This window comes from Haematobia irritans, chromosome 2 (genome assembly GCF_050003625.1).
Source record: "Haematobia irritans isolate KBUSLIRL chromosome 2, ASM5000362v1, whole genome shotgun sequence".
In the NCBI taxonomy this organism is placed as follows: domain Eukaryota; kingdom Metazoa; phylum Arthropoda; class Insecta; order Diptera; family Muscidae; genus Haematobia; species Haematobia irritans.
This window is the reverse complement of record NC_134398.1, coordinates 51,716,100-51,740,861: the sequence shown is the minus strand read 5'-3', so window position 1 is coordinate 51,740,861 and position 24,762 is coordinate 51,716,100. Positions and strand designations below refer to the sequence as shown.

The 24,762-nt window shown below is 33.7% G+C and overlaps 1 protein-coding gene across 2 annotated transcripts; it reads left to right on the top strand.

Annotated features, from left to right (window-relative positions):
- Positions 1-1,644: 1,644 nt before the first annotated feature.
- LOC142224305 (uncharacterized) lies at positions 1,645-23,053 on the top strand. Of its 2 annotated transcripts, none has more exons than XM_075294079.1 (16): positions 1,645-1,775; positions 2,057-4,604; positions 4,663-4,828; positions 4,948-6,280; positions 6,363-6,500; positions 6,566-6,741; positions 14,003-14,179; positions 14,242-14,292; positions 14,353-14,573; positions 14,646-14,740; positions 14,806-15,101; positions 15,176-15,297; positions 15,354-15,590; positions 16,548-16,608; positions 20,032-22,592; positions 22,726-23,053. In XM_075294079.1, the coding sequence occupies exons 2-16, from the start codon at positions 2,083-2,085 to the stop codon at positions 22,835-22,837; spliced, it is 8,268 nt and encodes a 2,755-aa protein (XP_075150194.1). In that variant the 5' UTR covers positions 1,645-1,775; positions 2,057-2,082; the 3' UTR covers positions 22,838-23,053. The 2 variants fall into 2 exon arrangements, with proteins under 2 accessions (XP_075150194.1, XP_075150193.1); XM_075294078.1 differs by having other exon boundaries at positions 16,548-16,650.
- The last annotated feature ends 1,709 nt before the right edge of the window (positions 23,054-24,762 follow it).

The window sequence follows — 24,762 nt, the reverse complement described above, 5'->3', positions numbered from 1 at the left end:
ATATATTGTGCACATTATAAGTTAAGTCCGAAGGCATAATCGATACTGCTGCATGTTTATGTGATCGATAACACATTTACCGATTATTTAGTCATCGCCGACAAGTCGTATCTATCCGACACACTCTAAGATTCTTTACAAACACCGACATTCCGTCCGCATTAGCGATTACTTTTCCTGAAATAATCAAAATTATAAATGAAAACAAACATATTCATGTAAAGTCATGCCACAATCTAAAGGAACAAAAAACTGCGAATCAAATGCGTTAATTTATCTGTTTTAATAAAGTAACCGCGAAAATTTCAACGTGAAAAACGAATATAGAACCCCTGCCAGCATTTCAAAGTTCCATTTCAACCTCATCGTTACCACAGACTCGTAAATGTCACTTCAACCATCATGAAAAGGTACATCAAAAAGTACATGCAAGTAATTTGCCATCCCTACTGTTAAAAAAGCCATTTTTTTTGTGAAACGCCAAGCGCAACCAGCTTGTTATATTTTAATTAAATGAAAACGAAAATAAAGTTCTGAAAACATAGATTATACGCTTAAAATTGTGAAAGGTATATTGGTGAACAATTTGGTGATTTTCCAAATGGAATAAAGTGATTGTTTTTCAGATATTTGCCTCCATGGAATAAAAACACTGGTTGATAGACGCAGCAACATGTAACTCGCTACTTGTAACTCAACATCATCATTAATGCCAAAAATTATGTTAAATGTAATGTGATAGTGGTATAAATGTTATATTTTTAAGAATTTGTAAATGTTTAATCAAATTAATAAATATCTAAACAAACGTGTTTTACTCGACCACAATGATTCTTTTACAACTATCTTAAAATGCACTTTTTCTGATTGTTTGGAGGGTCCCTTATTGGCGTCGTTCTAAATTGATCTATAAAGGCACCTAATTGCACTCATGCGAAACATTTTTGTAGTAACTTGGCGTGGTACAACTTCTCAATAGTGACGGCGCTTTTCCGACGAGTTTTTGATGTCGTATATGATTGTTTTCGACGTAGTGGGGATTCTCAAAAGAGTCCCCAAATTCAAAAAATGTTGGCAGGGACTGACCTTGAGGTGAGTACTATGTTCAGTTGTCAAGCTGAAAACAAACACAATTTTCTCTTGTTCATATGTGTGTTTGGCAGTGTGTTTTTGGTGTACTCATTTCTTTAAAAATTAAAACTAATTTTTGTTTGTTTTGATTTAATCAAAACATGCCAAACTTAGTTATGTCGTAATTGTCAAGAGGTCAGTATAATAAAAGTAAAAAGTTTCGGTTTCGAACAGGCCCTGAGTGTGTCAATAAAAGCATTGAAATCAGCTTTCTATTTTCCGGGTTATTTTTTATAATACTCATTTTGAGTCCGTTAAATTTTTTTATAATGGAAAACTTTAATGCAATTTTAAACAAAAAATTGGTGAACATTTTTCACAGCGTTGATCATTTTTATATGCATTTTTAGTGAACGATTTTAGTACCTGATTTTATATTTAATTTTAGTATGACAGGGGAACACACAACGCAACATCAAAAGGTTTTCAACAAATTATTGGTGTCTTAACGGCCCATTATATGGATGCGTTGCCTACGTTTTGTCAAGTTTACTCTCACTGCTCTCACATTATGTTTGTATATTGGCAACATTAATATTTCATCTGTGTGTAATTATATTTTTCTCAAGTGAATTTTACAAACTCTGAAAGCATAAAATCATAGGATTAAAAGTATTATGGAATAGATAGAAAGCATTTTACAGGTAAGTAATTTGTGGGAAAATACGGTATGGTATATACTTCCCAAACCCCTCCAATAAGCAAAACTATGTTCGCAAAACAAACTGTCCTATTCATTGTAAACAGACTAATTTCCCAGGTCTAATAAATAAAAATATAGAACAGGTTAATGTGGATGGAGAAAAGAAAAAACAAAACTGTGGTATATACAAAAGTTTCTGAAATCATTTTTAAAAATATAACAATTGCTAAGGACATGATTGAATAAAACATTTATTAATAATTGATACTGTATGTTTTGCAGGACCCCTATCTGGAAACTCGAACATAATGGACCAGGAATCGGAAAATAATACATTGGGCTTAGCACTTAATTTGGACGAACAGAGTTCCATCAGCTGTCTGAATCCCTTTGATCGGCCACCAAATATTATGGACGATGAAATGAACAGTGTCACTCAAGAGGAATTGGAGGCAAATCTTTCAACAGATTGTCCTGCAAGTAGCGCTGCTGATAATGCTCCCACTAGCTGGGAACAATTGATACAAAGTGTATTTCGCGAAGATACATCAACTCAAGATGCAGAATTAGAACAACAAGATATTAGCGAACAGGTAATATCGCAAACTATACAAACGGAGGAAGAAGTGCCTCAGCAAGAAGATACTTTTCAACAAGAAGACCAACATATAGAAGCGCTGGAAATGTTTAAGAAAGAAATAAATGAAGAAATTGAATCTGGTCTTATGGATTGGTGCCCAGAACAACAGAATTTGAGAAATGTGGACCTAGATGAAAATGAGTCAAAGGATGACCAACATGCTGAGGGTCAAGAATTACACGAAGAAAATATTAGAGATAATGAAGATGAAAAAACAATGCCCTCCGTTGACGAAGAATTGTCTCCAAAAGATGAGATATCAATTCATAGTACCGCCATATTAACTCAAGAAGAGGACGTGTTCCAGTGTTATTATGATGATACTATAAATGAAGAGGATATTCATAATGATCTGTGTCAAGTAGAAGTCTATGCCACAGATGATTTGAAAGAGCGTGATGGGAAATCACCCACAAATATGGACATCAATGAAACACAAATCAAAGACGAAGAGTTGGATGAAACCGATGAACTCCTAAGTGATGCCTCATCAGTTTCAATAGGTCATATAGAGGAAGCTATCAAAAATGACGACAATCAAGAAGAGAAAAAGAGTGTTTCCCAATTGTCGATTATAAACAGTGATCACTGCTATTCACAGGAGAAAATCACACCAAAGGAGAGGGACACATTAAAGCAAAAATTAATGAATTACGTTATTCAACAATGTCTCACCAAAGATCACGAAAAGATATGTAATTTAGTAAATAAACTTTTCCACGGCTTGGACAACAATAAAGCCGATATGATATTTGAATCAATAGAAAAACAGGAAACTCCAGAAGACGATACATCAATACATACCGAACAAAAAGAATATCAAGATACAAGTGAAAATGAAGTTCAAGAAATTAAAAATATCAACGAAGAAAATTCTACGATTGAAGAAGAAAAACAGGAAACTACAGAAGAGATAAAAAATCCTATAAATGATGAAAATGTTAGTGAATTTGATAAGGAAACAAAACAAGAAAGCACTGCAGAAGAATCTGAGATAAACCACTCAATAAATGAGGAAAATGAATCTATCAGAGAAAGTTTGCTGGATGAAAATAACATAATGGCAGATGAGAAGGGCAATGAAAATAAAACTGAAGAAGAAGAAGATAATAAAAATCACGATGTAGCTGATACAGATGCAAAGACTGGCCTATCCTTAGAGGAGATAACTCCATCCTCTGAAAACATTATTGCTAACTCTAAAAAGGAAATGGTCGAATCCAAACCATTAACAGAAATATTTGCGGATAATTGTTCAGAACCACTAGAACATCATATGTTTGAGGAAGAGTTTGCCATTTTATGTAAAAATGGAAATATAGCATTAGAAAAAGCCAAACATGACCAATCAAGTGATCTTTTGTCCAAACTCATAGATTTTGCCGCACATATACAAAGAGATTGCAATTCTTTCTACTCGGCTTCAACAAATATAGAACAAAAGTTGCACGATTATATTCAACAGCAGTATAAATATTTTCAAGAGCAATTTAAAGCCTATTGCCAAGATCAAAAATCTAGAATCGCTGTAGAGACGCAGACTGATTTCAAGAAAGTAACAAAGCGACATAGGAATAAACTAAATTTGGATTCCAAGAAATGCCTTATGAAGACATCGGATAAATCATCACAATATGATTCGTCTTCTTCGTCTTTGTCTGGCGATGAAGACAGTAAGACCGTGATATTCGAATCTCATAGAAAGAAACGTGCAACAAAACGATCTCTTAAAAGTACGACCACTTTGGATAACGAGGGTAACAATGAGAGAGACGGATCATCACAATCACATCATCCCATAACACATTTTCAAGAATACGATGATGGCATTGACTTGTCTAAGTACGTTCAATCAGAAATATTCGAAATAGAATCCCAACATTCGTCTGTGTTAAGTTCCGTTGAGGATAGTGCTTCAGGAAAAGAAGAAGATGGTGAAGTACCTAATAACTATATACAAGATGATGGCGATGATAGTGATACCGCAATATTCTTTAAGCCAAAAAGGGATAAAAAGATTAGTTCAGAAGATGGCACACCACTATCTGCGACGGATTCTAAGAGATCTCGGAAAAATCGAGCCGATGAAGCTTCGGTTAATAGTGAAAGTGACAAAGAAAACCAGATTTCTAAACGTTTGGAAAGGAAATCGATGGACGAAGAAGAGAAAACCGAAAAAGAAATAGAAAGGTACGTTACAGACGTGCTAAAGAATTTTCAATATTTTAGTATTTAACATCGCTTACAGATTAATTAACATTGGAGGTTTAGTCAAAAGAAGTGTGGCCAACGCTGGTAGTTCGACGAAAAGCAGTGACAAAAGTAAAGCAAAATCGTATATAGCCAAAAACACGGATAATCGTTTTGACTTTATGGATGTTGAGTTTGGATCCGACGATGATGTTAAGAGTGAAGTGAGTATGTAGCTACTATGAGTAACGAACGAAAATCGATTTAAAGCTACAAACAATTTTTGTTTTATATTCACTGTATAATAACCTTATTTTTTTATCTTTGATTATTACAACACTAGGCCGAAGAAGAAGTGATTACGGAGAAACAATTTCTAGAACGTTGCAATGAAGATATTAAAAGGCAAATGTTGGATGAATCTAGCACAGATTCGGAAGAATTGGACGATGAAGACGATGAACTTCTCAAGGTAGAATCCGAAGAAGATGAAGAAAGTGGAAAAAATTCACCACTAGTGGACAAATTCCTTAAGACTTTCGTGGTGGATGATAGTGATAACGATGTAGTAGATGAGGATGATGACCTAGATTTAGATAGTGATAAAGAAATTGCTGACGGAGGAGTAGCGGCGTTGACCAAGGAGGATAATAGTGATGATCAACCAGCTGATTTATCTCTTAAGGAGAAAGAAGGTGAAGAAACCGCAAAAATATCAGACACACTCAACGATATGGAAGGTGAAACACATTCCGCCTCGGAAATGGAATTATTAAACGATAATTTATTATTCCGAAAACGTGGCGGTAATCGAAATCAAAAGTTGGACAAGATGTTATCGGATGCGGAAAAACGTAAAAGAATTAGTAAAATCGATGAAGAGCTTATTAGTCTAAGTTCAGAGAGCGAAAATTCTGATGTCGAAGAAATTGGCCTTGATTCTAATCAATCAGCAAAACCAAGAGCTATCAAGCCTATGTTAAGACCAGATCAGTTAGCTGGTGAAACTATAAAAGCTCAAAAACACGAAAACGAACGCATCTCTCGTCTAGAAAAGAAACATAACATGTTGGACAAAGTGATAAAGGAACAAACAGAATTGGATAAAAATAAAGATCTTATCCTGGATTACATTAAGGACACAAAAACATTCATAAAAGTCCATCCTGCAATAGTGAAATATCTCAAACCCCATCAATTCGATGGTGTACGATTTATGTACGATTCGTGTTATGGCGGCGTAGACGCCTTAAAGAAAAGTCCTGGCTCTGGTTGTATATTGGCGCATTGTATGGGTCTGGGAAAAACTCTGCAATTGATTGCTCTCTTACATACTGTGATATCCTATAAGGAGCTAAAAACTACTAAAGTTTTAGTTTTATGTCCGAAGAGTACGGTAATGAATTGGGCCGATGAGATAATAAGATGGTTGGGACCCTTGAGACAGAAAAATTTAAAAGTTTACACCTTTAATGATACCTCAGATATCACTGAAAAATTAAGCATTTTAAAAGAGTGGTCTCAATCCAATCACACTCGTGCTGGATGCTTATTAATTGGCTACGAAGCTTTTCGTACCCTAGTATTTTACCATTCCTATAAAAATCGTGGTAATATTAGTGCTCACCGTCTGGAGGAGATACGTAAAAATGTTAATACCTATTTATTGCAGCCTGGTAAGAAAAAAAATAATGCTTGTGATTTCAGTTTTTAAGTTTATTGTTCTGTGGATTCTTTGTGTTTTAATAAAATTTAAAGGTGCTGATCTTGTGATTTGTGATGAGGGACATATTATAAAGAATAGTAAATCGGCTATTAGTATGGCTGTGGCCCAAATTGTTACACCACGGCGAATCGTTCTAACTGGCACTCCTATACAAAATAATCTGAAAGAATGTAAGTACTACCTGTGATCTCTTGATTATCTACGATGTGTTATGAATTCCCCCTTTTTATTTCAGACTACAGTATGGTTAATTTCATAAAACCTTTATTTTTGGGAACTGAAAAAGAATTTGCCAATCTCTATGCAAATCCAATTAAAAATGGCCAACATAAGGACTCGGGTAAAACCGATATCAAAATTATGAAACAACGATCATTTGTATTACATAAAAAGCTATCGAAATTCGTACAGGTATTGTAGCAATGTTTGATTTATTACTTTAGCCAAAATGTTCAATATCCACATTAAGAAAATTGAGTATCTCCCTGATATTTGTTTAAGAATAAGCCACCTATGCTATGTAATAATTTTCTTTCACGCTTTCGATATTTTTTACTCACATTTTTGTTTATCTTAAACTGTTCATATTTTTAATCGTGTAATAGGTCTAAAAGTAACTTTATTATTATGAAAAAATGATTCAAGTAGAAATTCTTACAGAATACTACGAAAATTTGGATTGACATTATTCGAACATATATAGCTAAATTCTAAATATTCCGAGGGGAATGCGTTCCCTGGGAATTAATTTTCCCCGCGAATAAAATCTTCCTATTCTAAACAGTAGGGTAAGGGAATAACTAGGGAGAAATATTTTCGAGTATGCTAAGTCAGGGGGCTAATCACGGCATTCGATATCGAATTCATAATCGTATCGAACAAATTGTCGATACGATTAAAACTTTGGATCACGTGATTCGGTCGAAATTTGATGCAATTTCTTAAGCGTTGCCAACAGCAAAAAACGAAGCAGAACAAAATGAAATGACAAAATTAAGTTAGCGTCACAAAATAGAATGTAGAAAAAAACATACTTTTGGAGGTTTCAAAGTAAAAAGTAAATTGTATTGCATTATATCTTATGGACCCATACATTCCTCCGAAATCCTTCCTAATTGGAGGATGAGATGAATATAAAATAATTCGGCGACAAATAAGGAATAAAAGTGCACATTGTTATTGGTGTAAGTACATGGGTTTGAAATGGTGTGCACTGTTAGAAAGTCACCTTTTGCAGGCTCAATGGACGAGGCGTTCAAATGGAAAATAATTTTTGGTGGCATGTCAACGTCAATTCTATCACTTTACAATTGTCTGCCGTCTTACAATTTTTTGCGAGTGGAAGCCTTCATAATTCACTATTCTTACAAGGTGGTCCAGAAGCGTTATGTTGTCACGGAATGGTACGGTATTTGGTTGATCACAATCTCTTGGATATCGATCTAGCATGTGCACTTTATATATGGTTCTTTGCCAAGCTAGGATGCTCGCTCCCGAACTCGACTATGACCAATTTTTGATTAACATTTATTGGAGTTGCATTAGTCCTAAATATTCAAAATATATTCATTATATGTAAATTTACTACAAATTAGCAACAATTCGAACTAAAACTAATATATTTACTATTCCTATATGGCGAAAACAATGTAAAAAACAAGTGAAAATGTTTTACGATTGCAATTTACCAATCGAAAAAATTGTCGATCAAAAAAACTCGATATCGACTCCCGTGATCCGAAAAATGTAGATTTCGATCAAAAGTTCTCGATATCGAATGCCGTGATTAGTCCCCATCTGTTTTTTTGGAAAATATTTACATACACCCAGAAAAAAGTGACCACTTTAAGTTAAAATGAACTCATTGTGAAGAAAGTTGAACTTCGTATAGCGCCAAAGACATTTTTATTTGATTGAACGATGTGATTTTCGTAGAAATTAGGTAGAATGCATTCATTTCATTTATTAGACTTGTAATACAAAAGCCTTCGCGGCCAATAAATATATTACATAGAATTCTTAAAACCTGAGTATACAACTGAATGATAATTTATTCTAATATTAACAATAATAATATACAAAGGAATGATAACTTATTCCAATATTAACAACAAGGAATGATAACTTATTCCAATATTAACAACAATATCTCTTGTTGAATGTTTGGTATCAAGTCCATCGCGCCTTGATGTTTAGTCTTGAAAACCTTTTGCCGCTAGATCGCTTGGAGGTCTGTTGGGATCGTTCGTCCGTCGCGCCTTGATGTTTAGTCTTGAAAACCTTTTGCCGCTAAATCGCCTGGAGGTCTGTTGGGATCGTTCCTGCTGTCACTAATGCGGCTTCCCCCGATACCGTGCGGTATGCTGAAGTGATTCTCAGAGCTGCCGTTCTCGTTCTGAAAGCAATTTTTCGCTCTAGTCCATCTCTGTAGGTTCGACGCCCGGATCTCACATCCATAGAGGAGTATAATATTAGTCATCTCCATGTGTATCTTTCTTCTGCTTGGAAGAGGGCCGCCTATGTTTGCAATCAGCCTGCTCAGTCGCAGCTTTATCAGCTTTCTCCGTTGCGTACTCTATCTGTTTGGAGTACGTGTGTTTCGACTTCAGCCTTAGTCCCAAGTACGAGGGCGGTTCGGAAACTTCTTAGCTTATCAACGAAAGAGAATAGTTCGTTTTTCAAAAATATTTTTATTTTTCAATATAATCTCTTGAAACTTCAATACACTTGGTCCAACGCTTTTCTAGCAATTCTATCCCTTGATTAAAATAGTTTTCCTCAAGGTCTTCAAAATAGTGGTTTACAACTGTTATTGCATCTTCATTTGAGGTAAAACGCTTGCCAGCAAGGATTTTTTTAGATTTGGGAACAAGTAAAAGTCACTGGGAGCTAAATCAGGAGAAGAAGGTGGGTGGTCAAGCAACTCGTGTATTAATTCGTTGATTTTAGCCATTGTTAAAACACTCTTGTGCGCTCGTGCGTTGTCTTGATGAAAAAATATTTTTTTTTTCGTGTTGTAAGCCAGGACGTTTTTCTCGAATTTGCACATTTAATTGATCCAAAAGGTTTCAATAGTACTCTGAATTTATTGTTTTACCCTTTTGCATATAGTCAATCAATAAAATGCCTTTGAAGTCCCAAAAAACCGTTGCCATAACCTTACCAGCCGACTGAATTGTTTTTACCTTCTTTGGGGCACTTCCTCCAGCTTCAGTCCATTGTTTGGATTGTTCTTTTGTCTCTGGAGTATAGTGGTGGATCCATGTCTCATCAACATTTATGAAACGACGCTTAAAGTCCATTTTATTTCGCTTAAAACGATCCAAACAAGCTTGAGAAATGTTCATTCTTATGCGTTTTTGATCGACTGTTAACAAATGCGGCACCCATCTTGCAGAAAGCTTTTTCATCTTTAGTTCTTCATGCAAAATTAAATGGAATCGATTATTTGAAATGCCCATGATATTAGCAATTTCACGCACTTTTATTCGTCGATCATTTAATACCATATCACGCACTTTGGCTACAATTTCTGTTGTTGTTGCTGTTTTTGGACGTCCACTACATGGTTCATCTTCAATGCTTGTACGACCACGTTTAAATTCAGCAACCCAATTTTTTGCATATGAAGGAGCACTTTCACCTAATACATTCACCTTATCATTATTTCTTGTCCGATAAACCTTTTTTATGTAAATATTTAATGACAGCACGTATTTCTAATTTTTCCATTGTAAAAAAATTGCGGATGCGTCTTTTTTGAACACCTATTTCTATGTGAAGAAGTTGCCAGATCGAAACAAAATTTAACATGTGTTCATAACAGAGATGGAAGTTTCCAAAACACTTAACTTTTTTCTGTTTATACCGCGCTTTCTGTGCTAGGCTAAGAAGTTTCCGAACTGCCCTCGTACATGATTGTCTTCTTTGTTAGGATTACCATGTCGCCTATGTGAATCTCTATTTCTAGAGGCAGATACTGTCTCCTTAGTAGTGACAGTTCGGTCTTTTGCATGGCTAATTGTATATCATGCTTCTCTGATTTCATGTCTTGGGAATAGAGTTTCCACGAAGTTCCGCATTTCGTATTCGTCCATCTTGCCCATGAAAAAGATTGTATATTTAGTTTCTCCATAACTATTTGGTATCCTAGTCCCAAGGATTATTGTTTATATCGAATCTTATCTCTTCCCATTTATCTCTCTTACTTTTACTTTTACTTATACTGTACTCTTACTTTTACTAATACTGTGTTCTGCCTCTGTGTCACCCATGCGCCTCGCACTGGTGTATTTCTTTCTGGTCTCTATACAATTACGTCTGCATTCATCGATGCCGTTATTTTACCAGTACACCGCCTTGTGGCCAGTATTATGCTTCTTATTTGGCATGGACTTACTGCATCAGGCCTTTATTGTTGACATCGTATGATTAGCAGTCTGCCTTTCGTCCCGTCTATTCAGATTCTCCTCCGAGCACTTGTCTAGTTCAGAGATTAATGCATTCCTTTCGAGCTTGTTGACGTTCCATCTCCTAGAAGTCTCACCAGTTTCTCTTCGTCGTGTAGCAACTTCGCATTGCAGTCGGAAAGAGATGTATTGATGGTCACTTCTTGTGTATGTCTCTAGGAATCTCCATCCTCTGACATTTAGTTAGGGCTTCCTCTTCTGATTTTCTCATTTCCATAATGAACTCATGTTTCGGCGAGTTGTAATATGAAAAGTTCCCTCCGATTGGGGGTATTCTCCATTTCCGCTGGAATTGCTCGGATTTTGCGTTCCTTGTGGTTGGAATCTAATATAATTCCTCGTGGTGTATCTCTCCAGCCTCTCCTTCATTAACCGGTACCATGCCGGTGGGACACGTAGATTTTACCGGCGACCTCATTATCTTAGAGCTGATTCTAAATATCGATTCTAACTCCCTATCTCCTGCTCTCCCATCAGTCGAATTGTTAGTCGGTGTATTCTTTCGATATGTGTAACAACTTGAGCCCCGACGGACCCTATATAAGCATTGAATTCCTCGCAAGACTAATCCGGATGTCGTATCAACCTATGCAAGCATTGAGATCCTCGCGAGGGTTGACACAAGACATTATGGTTATTTGAGTTCAGAACTTGGTCGGGGACTAACCTGGATGTTTACGTGACACAGGACGTTCCCCAAGCCCTATTGTGACATTAGCCTAAAAGCCATGTCCCTGAGATGTCGCTCCTCAGGTACTCATCTAATAGAATGACACAAATGCCGACTCCATTCTGATCCATAGTTCAAATTATAGTCCATATGTTATCGTAATTCCGTGTCAATACCATTCCTATATTCTCCATGTTTAATTAGGGAGTTCACGGGGGCATCACTCCCTTTACTGTACCCTATAGGGTATCCTTGTGGGTGGATGCTTATTGAACTGTCGACATCCGATCGCCATGTCGCAATCATCCTGCCTGTCTCCAAGTATTCGATACTTATTTCGCCACTTCCAAGTTTAACTTGCATAAATTTCATACGGATATTGATGTAAGGCGTATTAAATTCAGAATATAGGCGGCTGTGACAGATGCTTTTGCCCAAAATCTTTCATCCGAATGAATCAGCTCAAACAACTCAGTTGTCCGTTGACCATCCTCCTTAAAGCATTTCAGGATTTCTTGCCTTGTATGCAACATTTCACATTTGTCCGAACATATTCTAAAATCAAGTTCATTCGTGTCTCTTATCTTGCGCAAATTATCATCACAAATGTTAGCAAATCGCCTGTGCCACAATATCACACTACTATTTAACCAAAATGATTTGTTTACATTCCTAACAAATATACCCATCTTCCATACATCGGGTGTAGTGAGTGATTCCAAGGACAAATTGAGGAGTTTGGTCAGGTACTCAACTCCCAGTGTTCTCAGATGCAAAGAAATTCCATTGGGGCCCAGCGCCTTAGGTGGTTTCGCGCTGTTGCTGACACTGGTAACTTCGGTAATAGTAACTGGTGGTGTATCATCGACTCGAAGGCCACGAATGCGACAAGTGGCTTTCCTTTCCACTCCTGCTAGAAAAGCTGTCGGTTGATAAATTTGGTGCATCTTCTCGGGTCAGTCACCGTCACGCCGCCAAACGTGACTAAAATCCCATCATCCCTTGTAGCGGGGTTCGAGTTGGGTGTCGGTTGAAAAATCTGGTGCATCTCTTCGGGTCAGTCACCGTCACGCTGCCAAACGTGACTGAAATCCCATCATCCCTTGTAGCGGGGTTCGAGAGGCTCTCACTGTTGACCACAACTTACGTGTTCCAGTGCCTAGGTTACATTGTTTAAGGTACTTAAACCATGTGTTCCGTTTGTGCTCATCGATTATCTTACTAATCTCTAGATTCAGTTCCCTGATTCTAGGGTTTGCACGACGGCGTTCACCACGCTCGTCTGCGAGTCCCGCTGCCTCTCCTGGGAAGTTGCACCTCACTTGGACAAGTCGACCAGCTGGTATAGAGCGAGCGGCTGCTGCGTTGATGATGCCCCGGAATACCCTCTGGGCAAAATGAACGTAGGAGGGGGACGGGAGCTGTGCATTATCTTAAGCCCTTCCAGTTGGCTTTCTTTTCCTTGATAAACGTCTAGCGTTCAAAGGTTATGAAATAGGAGGGTCGGTTAATGTTGAGATTTCGTCTCAGCTTCGTCTCTTGGATCGCCGCGACCCTAATTCCCTTCCGATTCATAAAGTCCACAATCTGACAAATCTTACCTCGAAGCTCGTTGCAATTAAATTGTAAAAATGATGCACTTTCCGGAACTGGTACAATAATATTGGGTGTCAGATGCTGCGGCGGAGAATATTGTTGTGCGGGAGATGTTGGGAGGTCGCATAGTCTGATGACCCACTGTTGCTGTCGTTGGCACAGCATCCTACCACGTATTCAGTATGACTACACTCCCGCAGCGATGTTAAGTCGGAGCAATTCCGGAAGTGCACCCATTCTAAGCACCGGTAACATCTCACCGATGGTGAATTTTGTTTCGGCAGTCTGCACAGTAACATGGTCCGGGGTTTCTCTCTATCCCTGCTCGGACCAAGGGCAAGCGGAGAAGGCTCCCCGGGATGCACCTTCTCCAACAGAAAACACGAGCGAAACAACACGTACACTGATGTGAATGGGATCCATCAGGACAATCCGATACAAAGAACCCGCCGCAGTGAGATTTTAGTCGTAGAGGTCCTCGCAGCCGATTTTAGTCGTAGAGTTCCTCGATCTGGATAAAAGCTGATGTAGGTTAGGTATGGTGGCAGCCCGATATTTCAGGCTCACTTAGACTATTGGCGATACAATAATTTCTGTGATAGATGTAATTTAAATTAAAGTGTAATTTCGTGATTGAAGATAAAAAATACGTTTTTTTCTCTTTGAGACACGGCTCAAGAGAATTGCCCTGATTTCCGAGAATATTCTTGAACGTGAGACTTTGTAATTTGTTCATGTATGGGTACGGCTTCATTAGGGAAATCTTTCTCGCAGATCTCTACTAGGAAATATCATCAGCATAGATGAATAGAAAGGTTAAAGACTTGCTCACAATCTTTTGTAGTTTCTAATCACTTCTCTACGATGGTCCCAAAAAATGTATACTTGATAAATGATAATATTAACTCTCTCTCTCCCTCTTTCTCTTTTTTTCTAGCGCAAAGAAGCAGAACTTCTCAAAACATTTTTGCCGCAAAAATTCGAATATGTATTATTTATACCAATGACTGATGTACAGAATAACCTGTATCAACATATTTTAAATGCTATAACAAATAGAGATGAAACCTATCGTGGCAAGGGTTTGATTACAGACTACACCTGTCTGCGTAAGGTGAACGCGTTTAATGGATTTTAATTATATATTCCACTTAACTTTCATATTTTTCCTAATAGATTTGGACACATCCCAAAGTATTAGAAGATGCTTGGAAAAATGCTGTCAATGTATGTATTTACTTAAAATTTACTTAAAATTTTTGTAAAATTGTTTATTTTTAACCAAAGCAACGCAATAGAAAAGAAGTGCGTCAAAAACAGAAAGATCATAACTCTGATGATGACCAACCTGATGATATTTACGACAGTCAAACTGGTCAGATGTCAGTAACAAATGACTGGTGGCGTAGCTTACTTACAGAGAAAGATTTGGAATCAATTATGCCCAGTAATAAATTAAGGACTATGTTCAAAATTTTGCAAATGTGCGAGGAGAAAGGTGAAAAATGGTATGCCCCAAATCTTTAACATTGAAACAAACAAACCCACAATGTTATATTTATATATAATTTTTTTTTTAGTTTGATATTTTCTGCATTTGTGGCCGTTCTAAATGTTGTAGAATATTTTTTTAGAAAAATAACTGATAATGATGAAACTATACGAAAAGAGCTAAGTAAGAAAATGTTCAAACATATTTTTGTTTGTTTTAATTTATGAATATGTATATTTTTTAAATAGATATTAACAATCCAACTAAATGGGAATTGGGACATGACTATTATCGTTTAGATGGGAAAACGCCTAAATCTATGCGCCACGCCATGATAAATGAATTTAATAATGTTCTAAATAAACAGGCAAGAGTTTTCCTGATATCAGCAAAGGCTGGAGGACAAGGAATTAATTTAATTGGTGCAAATAGGGTTATTATATTGGATACGTCATGGAATCCCTCAAATGACCAACAAAATATTTTCCGCGTTTTCCGATTGGGACAGAAAAGAAACTGTTATATCTACCGTTTGTTGGCTATGGTAAATTCAAAGTTTTTGTTGATTTATAAATCAACAAAAAAAAAACATTAAATACATTTTTATTGTTATTAAAGGGTACTATGGAAGAGAAAGTGTATTCCCGTTCGGTTACCAAGCAAGCTATGAGTTTCAGAGTGGTGGATGAACAGCAAATTGATAGACATTATAATATGGCTGAACTTGCAGAATTATATATGTATGAACCATCATCATAGTCTTCGATCATATAAATATAAACTAACACAATTTCAGATTAACAATACCAGACAAAAATAATCGACCTACACCGATTTTGCCACAGGACAGCGTATTGGCGAGATTGCTACGCTCGTTTCCCGATCTCGTTTATAAATATCACGAGCATGATAGTTTACTAGAAAACAAAGTGGAACAGGAACTGAGTGAACAGGAAAAGAACGAAGCGTGGACTGCTTATGAGAGGGACCTGCAAATGAATTCAGAGATGAATGAAAAACCGAATATTGAAGAGTAAGTCTTAAAGTTAATTGAATAAATTAATGGCGTGATCGAAGGCAATGCCAACAAATTAATTGATTAATTTTTATGATTGCATTTTGTTGATGAACAGATGAACAAATTATTTTAATATTGTTTTTATTGAATATTTGTTCAAATTTAAATACAATTCTACACGAAATCTTAATATTTATTTGAAATAGTTTCAAATGCTAATAACAATCACCGACGTTTTAAAATTGATCAATATTATATTCGAAATTTATTTAGACTTTTTCAATTAATAATTGTTGATAAAAACGAGCTCGAGGTCTGTATTTTTAATTTATATATAACCTAACCTAATATTTCGTCTTTTCGTTGAAAGACTTCAATTTTTGTACGTGTAAACATAAATAAAATAAGTATAAATATTGAATGTATTGTGTAAATATTTTCTTTTTGTATGCGTAGAAAATTTATCCCTATAAAGTCTTTCAATGAAGATGAAATATTGAATAAATATAAATTACAAATACATACCTCGGGCTCGCTTTTATCAACAATCTTTTCTGTAGAAATGAGGCATTTTTATTCATCTTTCTCTATACGAATTTATGTGGTATTTACATTAAATAATTAAAAAAAATAACTTTCAAACATTAACGTTTATACTACATTGGGATCATTTAATGGCCCATGTCTTATTTTTCATCACCGCATTTCATACTGTTGGAATATAATTAAAAGTTCTTACTATTCAGTTTATGAATTGTTGACGTATTCATGCTGAGTAGAAAGAAATGTTAATTATATTCCAACATTAAGAAAAACAGTGATGAAAAATGCGACTTGCATGATCAAATGTCCCCAACGTAGTATAAGGATTAATTAAGATTTATCTACTACATGTTCAAAGCTTGAGTACTTTTATTTACTATTAACATGGTTTAATTTTATTCACATATCTTTGGTCGTTTTTATTTTCAGTTTTCAAAATAAATTTAATCCACCAATACCAAATTATATGTCACCGTTTTCTGGTATAGACGTGAGTACATCTAATACAAATAACAATAATAATAGTAAAAACGTGAGTATTATTTTTATTTTGTTTTTTTTTCTTTAAGTTATTGAAGTTATTTTATTTTCTTTAAGTTATTTAATAAGAAGAAAAAAATGTTTATTGAAATACATTTTTACAAAAATAAAATTTTCTATAGAAATAAAATTTTGACAAAATTTTCTATAACAGTAAAATTTTGACAAAATTTTCTATAACAATAAAATTTTGACACATTTTTCTATACCAAGAAAATATTGACAACATTTTCTATAACAATAAAATTTTGACAATAATTTCTATAGCAATAGCATTTTGACAAAATTTTCTGTAACAATAAAATTTTGACAATTTCTATAATAAAATTGTGACAAATTTTTTTATATCAATAACATTTTGGCAAAATTTTCTGTAGCAATAACATTTTAACGAAATTTTGTATAGATATAAAATTTTGGCAAAATTTTCTATAGCAATAAAAGTTCGCCAAAATTTTCTATAGCAATAAAATTTTAACAAAATTTTGTATGAAATACAATTTTAACAAAATTTTCTAAAGAAATATACTTTACAAATAAAATTTTAATAACATTTTCTATAAAAATAAAATTTTGACAACATTTTCTTTAGCAATAATTGACAAAATCCTTTTTTTGTTTGGTATTTTTTGGTAAAATTTGCTTCAAATTATGGTAGATTACTTTTGGCTCGAATGGCAAATGTGCTGGAAAGCCTACACATAGACATTTGACAAAATTCTCTAAAGAAATAAAATTTGGACAAAATTTTCTATAGAAATAAAATTTTGACAAAAATTTCTATAGAAATAACATTTTGACAAAATTTTCTATAACAGTACAATTTTGACAAATTTTTCTATACCAAGAAAATTTTGACAAAATTTAAAAATTTTTTTAAAAAAATTTTGTATAGAAATACAATTTTACCAAAATGCTTTGATAAAATTTTCGAGAGGAATAAAATTTTGACAGAATTTTCCATAGAAATAAAATTTTGACAAAATTTTCTATAGAAATAAAATTTTGACAACATTTTCTATAGAAATACAATTTAACAAAATTTTCTATAAAAAATAGAAAAAAAAATCTATAGAAAAATAGTTTTGAGAAAATTTTCTATAGAAATAAATTTTAGATTTGTTTTTTTTTGGAAATGGAATTTTGACAAAATTTGCTTTACAAATAAAATTTTAATAACATTTTCTATAAAAATAAAATTTTGACAAAATTTTCTTTAGAAATAATTGACAAAATACTTTTTTTGTTTGGTAGTTTTTTGGTAAAATTTTCTTCAAATTATGGTAGATTATGTTTGGCTCGAGTGGCAAACGTGCTGGAATGCCTACACATAGGTAACGTATAGGCTTGGATTTCTTCCTTCCTTTCGACATTTGACAAAATTCTCTAAAGAAATAAAATTTGGACAAAATTTTCTATAGAAATAAAATTTTGACAAAAATTTCTATAGAAATAACATTTTGACAAAAATTTCTATAGAAATAAAATTTTGACAAAATTTTCTATAACAGTAAAATTTTGACAAATTTTTCTATACCAAGAAAATTTTGACAACATTTTCTATAACAATAAAATTTTGACAAAAATTTCTTTAGCAATAACATTTTGACAAAGTTTTCTGTAACAATAAAATTTTGACAAAATTTTCTATAACAAAATTGTGACAAAATTTTTTATAGACAAAATTTATATTTTGGCAAATTTTCTATAGCAATAAAATTTTAACGAAATTTTGTATAGAAATAAAATTTTGGCAAAATGTTCTATAGTAATAAAATTTTGTGAAAATTTTCTATAGAAATAAAATTTTAACAAAATTTTGTATAGAAATAAAATTTTGACAAAATTTTCTATAAAAATATACTTTTGATAAAATTTTCAATAGAAATACAATTTTGACAGAATTTTCCATAGAAATAAAATTTTGACAAAATATTCGATAGAAATAAAATGACAACATTTTCTATAGAAATACAATTTAACAAAATTTTTTATAAAACTATTGGAGAAAAAATTCTATAGAAAAAATAATTTTGAGAAAATTTTCTATAGAAAAAAATTTTGATAATTTTTTTTTGGAAATGGAATTTTGACAAAATTTGCTTTACAAATAAAATTGTAACAAACTTTTCTATAAAAATAAAATTTTTCTTTAGAAATAATTGACTTTTTTTGTTTGGTAGTTTTTTGGTAAAATTTTCTTCAAATGATGGTAGATTATTTTTGGCTCGAGTGGCAACCGTGCTGGAAAGCCTACACATAGGTAACGTATAGGCTTGGATTTCTTCCCTCCTTTCGACATTTTGCTGAGCGCTTGAAAGCCGTCCGATGACTTAAAGCTACATTGTATATTATGTACTATGGACTTTTCTAAGTTTTGAAAAAGTCGGTAGGTCGAAAAGTCGACCTTTTCATTTTGACTACAATCTCTAATAACAGTGTGATGGTAACAAATTATGAGAACTACCATGAAAGGAGATAGGAGAACTCGTCCATTTGATTTTTTGTCGGATTTATTCTATTTAATGTTACCATAAAGTATATTTATTTATATATAGTATTATTATTTATTTATTTACATTTTTTGTAAATATTGAAAAACGGTGATTTTTGGCATTCTTTTTATTTATGTGATTATTTAAGTATTTTATTGGTATATTTATACATATATTTATACCCAGCATCACTCTGTAGAACACACAGACGCCCAATCAAAGTCTAGTTTTTTGAAATTTGGCACAACTCATTTTTATTTCTGATAAGAATCTAAAAACATCACATACACTCGTTTGTGACGACATTTTTCTCCAATTACACCAGTTTACAAAAAAAAAAATTAATGTACACTTGATGAAAAGCAACTTTTCTTATGCATTTTGAGCTGCTGATTTCAAAAAAATTTTTAAAATTTCGCATTGATATTTTTTAAACCACTAAACTTATCACAGATCCAATTACACACGATTATTCGTCATCTTATTACCTTCCATTTAAGTACCAACAGCGTTATAATCGGACATTTCTAACTCGAAATATATTGTGTTTAGTGAAAAAAGAGCGAAAATTTAAAAATAACGGGATATCTCAAAAAATGTTCCATAAAGAAATTTTAAACATTTTCTTTAGAATTCAGCAGCTCAAAATACATAAGAAAAGTTGATTTTCATCAAGTGTACATTTTGAGTGTAAACTAGTGTTATTGATATGTTGCATAGAGAGTAGATTTAACCACCTTCCTAATGCTAATTCTACAGAATGGTGCTTGTCGTGTTTTTATTTATCATATCGTAGATTTTCATCCACACACTTGGTTATACCGCATATAAGATATTAAATTTTTTGAATATTTTTATAATATTTCATTTCAATATAGATTTCGAGCTTCTTTGGTAATAGAGGTTTTAATCAACCTTTACTACAATCCCTTTTGGGTCCAAACAGTACACCATCGACTGCTCAACAATATTTGGATATGTTTAATTATTATAAAAATCTAAGTACATACAGTGATCTCAATTCGTATTCAGCCCTTTCGGCAATGGGTGCTGGTCGAATGCCTGTGGGACCATCAACATCGTCGGCCTCAAATCCATTAGCAGCATTAGGAGATTTGAGTATGTATGGCTTATCTTCATCGGCTTTACAGAGTCTTGGCGCATCGTCAGCGGCGAACAGTATGAGTTTGGCTAACAGTGTTTTAGCTGGGGCGTTACCGCCAATGCCGGTCGCATCGTCTGCTCCATCACCCATGTATACTTCGCCAGCTCCTTCATCGATTTCCAATGTCTCCCTTTCTTCAGCTGGTTTAACAAATACAACTAGTGCGGCAGCAGCATTAAATACATTCGAGCAGTATCAACAATCGCTAAGAAACTCATTTCCAAATATGTATAGTTATGCTGGGGACTTTGGTATAGGATCGTCGGGCTCTACAATTTTGGACAAGTCGAAGTCGGGCAAAAATACAAAACATTCTAGCGGTGGGAGTAGTAATAAAAATCCAACAAATTTACCAGGTGGTTCTAAAACTGGTATTAATACAATGGGCCTATTTCCAGGATCTTCTATGTATCTGCCCCAGCAGCAGCAACAACAGCAACAGCAATCTAGACCCAGTTCGAGAAATACGCCTAATGAAGTATCTAACAAGTCTAAAGCTCCAACGCCTGCACCATCGAATTCTCTGCCCTCTTCGACACCAAACACAACATCGACTACCAACTTAACCACAACAGCCAATGCATCTTTAATGTCAACATCATCACAAAATGTAACGAATGCATCAAAAACAAATACCAATGGGTCATCGAGTAGTCTAATTAACTACCGTCGATCAGAGTCCACCAGTAGTAATTCAAGTACGACAAAATCTGTTGCTCAATCTTCAAATCCAAAAATGCCAACCCAAAAACGCAGTAATGTCGAGCCAAGTAGCAATGACAATGTAAACAATAGAGCTACATCAGCCTCCAGCAGCAATAACTCATCCAGTTCTAAGCAATTTCCACCCAAAGGTGTTAGCTCTGCAAATACTTTACAACAAAGTCCACATCAGCAGCAACAGTCTCAAAGTTCTAAATCTACTCCATCCTCAATATCTCTAATACGACAAAATTCCCCTAATCCGAAACCCTCACCGAAGCCCTCATCAAATAACAGTGGAACGAAGGTTCCCTCCAACCCAGACAATAGTCGAACAACGAATATGGGCATTTTGTATCCTAATAGCAAAGGCCAGGAAAAACCAAGTGGCACTAAACCCAATTCACCCATGAATATGGGTATCGTTTATCCTAGATCCTCAACAAAAAATACATCATCAGAAATGCAAATTATACCCACCTCTTCACCACCGGGAACAACAAGCATATCAAAACAATTAAATGATTTATCGCCTAGTATATCATTGACAGCAGTAAAGAACTCCTCTGGTTCCCAGAAAGCCTCTAAATCTAACTCTGCAAGCCAAAATATACAATTAAATAAAGTTCTTCAAAATAACACAACCATTAGGAGAACAATAAGCCCGGTTACAATAACAGGAGTAAATTCATCTAAATCATCGTCCAGTGGTAATAGTAATGCTAATTCTGCTTCATCTACTTCGAATCCAAGTAATCTACTTGCTCGATTTAAAGCTGCTAGCAATAAAATGTCTTCCAATAATGGGAATAACAATACACCACCTCCATTGCATAGAGCAAATACAAGTTTGGGAATAACAAAAGGATCTGCAATCAATGTTACTCCAAAGTCTACACCAGGATTAACAATAACAAACATTAAACCACCAATGAAGACCTCACAAAATCTTCCCAATAAGGCAACCAACGTTAGTTCTTCATCAACGTTAGTTGCTAAACAGCAGGCAGCTGCATCTGTTGCCAAATCTAATATACAAAGAGCACCCTCATCCACTTCAGGTGTTAATAGTAGTCCTATTACAACATCTTCTTCATCTAATTTACAGAGATCCTCAACGTCCGCCTCCTTACCGTCTGTTTCATCTATTAAGAGAACTATAATTAAAAGAATGCCAACCAATACACCCAACACTGTTCCGAATAACAAAATGCCCGCCACCCTATCTTCTCCTTCCGTAACTGTAACTTCAAGCAATAAATTACCCATAATCAGTAGCGTTAAATCGATATCTCCATCAATGGCCACCATAAGCAAAAATATTTCCAAAGGCAATTCGTCTGGAAATGCACAAAGTAAGCCAACTATAAATACAGTCTCTAATATTTCGAGAACACTTACAAATGCTGCTGCAGCATCTTCGTCAAGGAACATGTCTAGTACAGTGCGAAATGCAGTTAACATACGACCAGTGGATAATAAGCAAAATTCATCAAATATAGGTGGCGGGGTTTATATAATTGAAACAAATATCAATGATAAAAAAGTCGCTATAGGAACTCCGACGAAAAGGTTAGTACTCAAAATGATTTACAATAATACATACATATAATCTAAGAGTCGTAAATTAAAATATTTTTTTGAAATTAAATACATAAGTGTTTTTAATTAAATTCAATGTCATAATACAATTTATTTCTTTTAGTGGCGGAGGCACAACAGTAACCAAAGTTCCCCAACAAAATCCAAATAAGCGGAAAAGTACAGATCCTTCATCGAAAGAATCTGCCATCGAAAATAAACGCATAAAAAATTAAATAATATTATGTATTTATATTAAGGAATTCAAACTTTAACTTTACATTTTTAGATTAAGAAAAGCTATTGCAATTCAACTAAATTGGATTTTTAATTTATTTTTGTACTTTTGATAACTACAATGTAAATAGTACATGCATAGAAATTTTAAACTCTGTTATAAACTGTAAACAATGATTTTTTTACAGTCGAGAAATAATTGGTGTCTAAATATTTCTAATATATACATATAATAATAATAATAATAATAATAATAATAATAATAATAATAATAATAATAATAATAATAATAATAATAATAATAATAATAATAATAATAATAATAATAATAATAATAATAATAATAATAATAATAATAATAATAATAATAATAATAATAATAATAATAATAATAATAATAATAATAATAATAATAATAATAATAATAATAATAATAATAATAATTACTATATTATAAGGGTATTTTAAAATTATAATTCGAACATCTATTTTTTCGTTGCAAGTTATGTTTTTTTTTTATTTTCAATCACGAACTTTCTAATATAAATATTGGTGAACCAATTCTTTTTTATATCATTTAATTATGTGCAAATACTAAATATAAAAATCTATGTTAGTGCATGATCGATGAAATATATTGCTAATGCAAAACTACTATAAAGTTAATAAACAATTGCATCGGCCAATGTGTAAAAAAAATGAATTTAGTAAGTGTGCCTTTTAATGGAATGATGGAATTTAACAAGCAAATAATACGCAACAATAAAGGTATATGGGCATATGGAGATTACATCTTTTTGTATCTAATGGAGTCGTTTTGGTAAAAAACCAAGAAAAACGAAGACGAAATAAAAGTATGGAATTAAAATAAAAAATATATTAAAATGTTCATATCCGACACTCAAATAAAAACTTGCATTCTTTCACTAAAAATGTATGCAACAAAGTTCATGGACAAAATACGTTTAATTGGTAAGAAAAATTGATAAGTTATATATAAACTTTATGGACGTCGCTAAACCCAATTCTTTTCGAGTGTTGCAAACAACGAGTATTAATTGGATGTTCCAGAATCATAATGACAAAATTCTTTCGGCATATTGCATCGATTTGAAAAATGTTGATGGTAATGACTGCATCCAAAGATATTTGTTAGTACACACAGCAGAAAGTCTGCTGAAAGAGGGAAAAGCAGTAACTGTTTGCTGAAATAGCAAATTTTGTATCATTGAGTATAACATTTATACTAACTTTCAACATTTTTCAAATTGAAAATTGTTTGCGAATTTGAGGACCAGAATCTTAATTTGTGGCATAGTTTGAGAAATTGCTGTTATTGTGTTGAATTCTGCTGTTTTAATGTTATGTGATTCTTTTTCCAACAACTTCTAATGTTATGTGATTCTTTTTCCAACAACTTCTTAACTCGAATACTAAGCTAACTCTTCGAATGTGAGAAAGCATGTTGAATTAGAGCATTTTTCAAGCATGTTCAATGAAACATGTTGCCAACGTTGATTGGCAACGCTGGCAAAGTTCTACATCAATATTCGGTTGTACACCAAGAATGAACGGCCGTATAAATGAAAGAATTTTGCCGTCGGTCGAAATGTTGTCAGCTCCCAGATGACAAAATAGAAAGAATGAATAAAATCTTGTCCTTATTTACGCAAATTTTTTCCTCTAAACTTCTTAGCATTTACTTTTCTCCTCTCACCGAGTACTTGGAATAGGTTTGTGTTTATACACCAACCGACCTATTAATTTATTCACTACGTCAGTCTACGTATTCACTAACCAATGAACACTAAGAATGAACGGCCAGTATTCGGGATTTTTCCCTAAATTGGGGATATTTTTTCGTGAATGAGGACGAAATTTCTGAGTAGGGCACTTGGGGATTTGTTGGGGATTTTCCATTAAT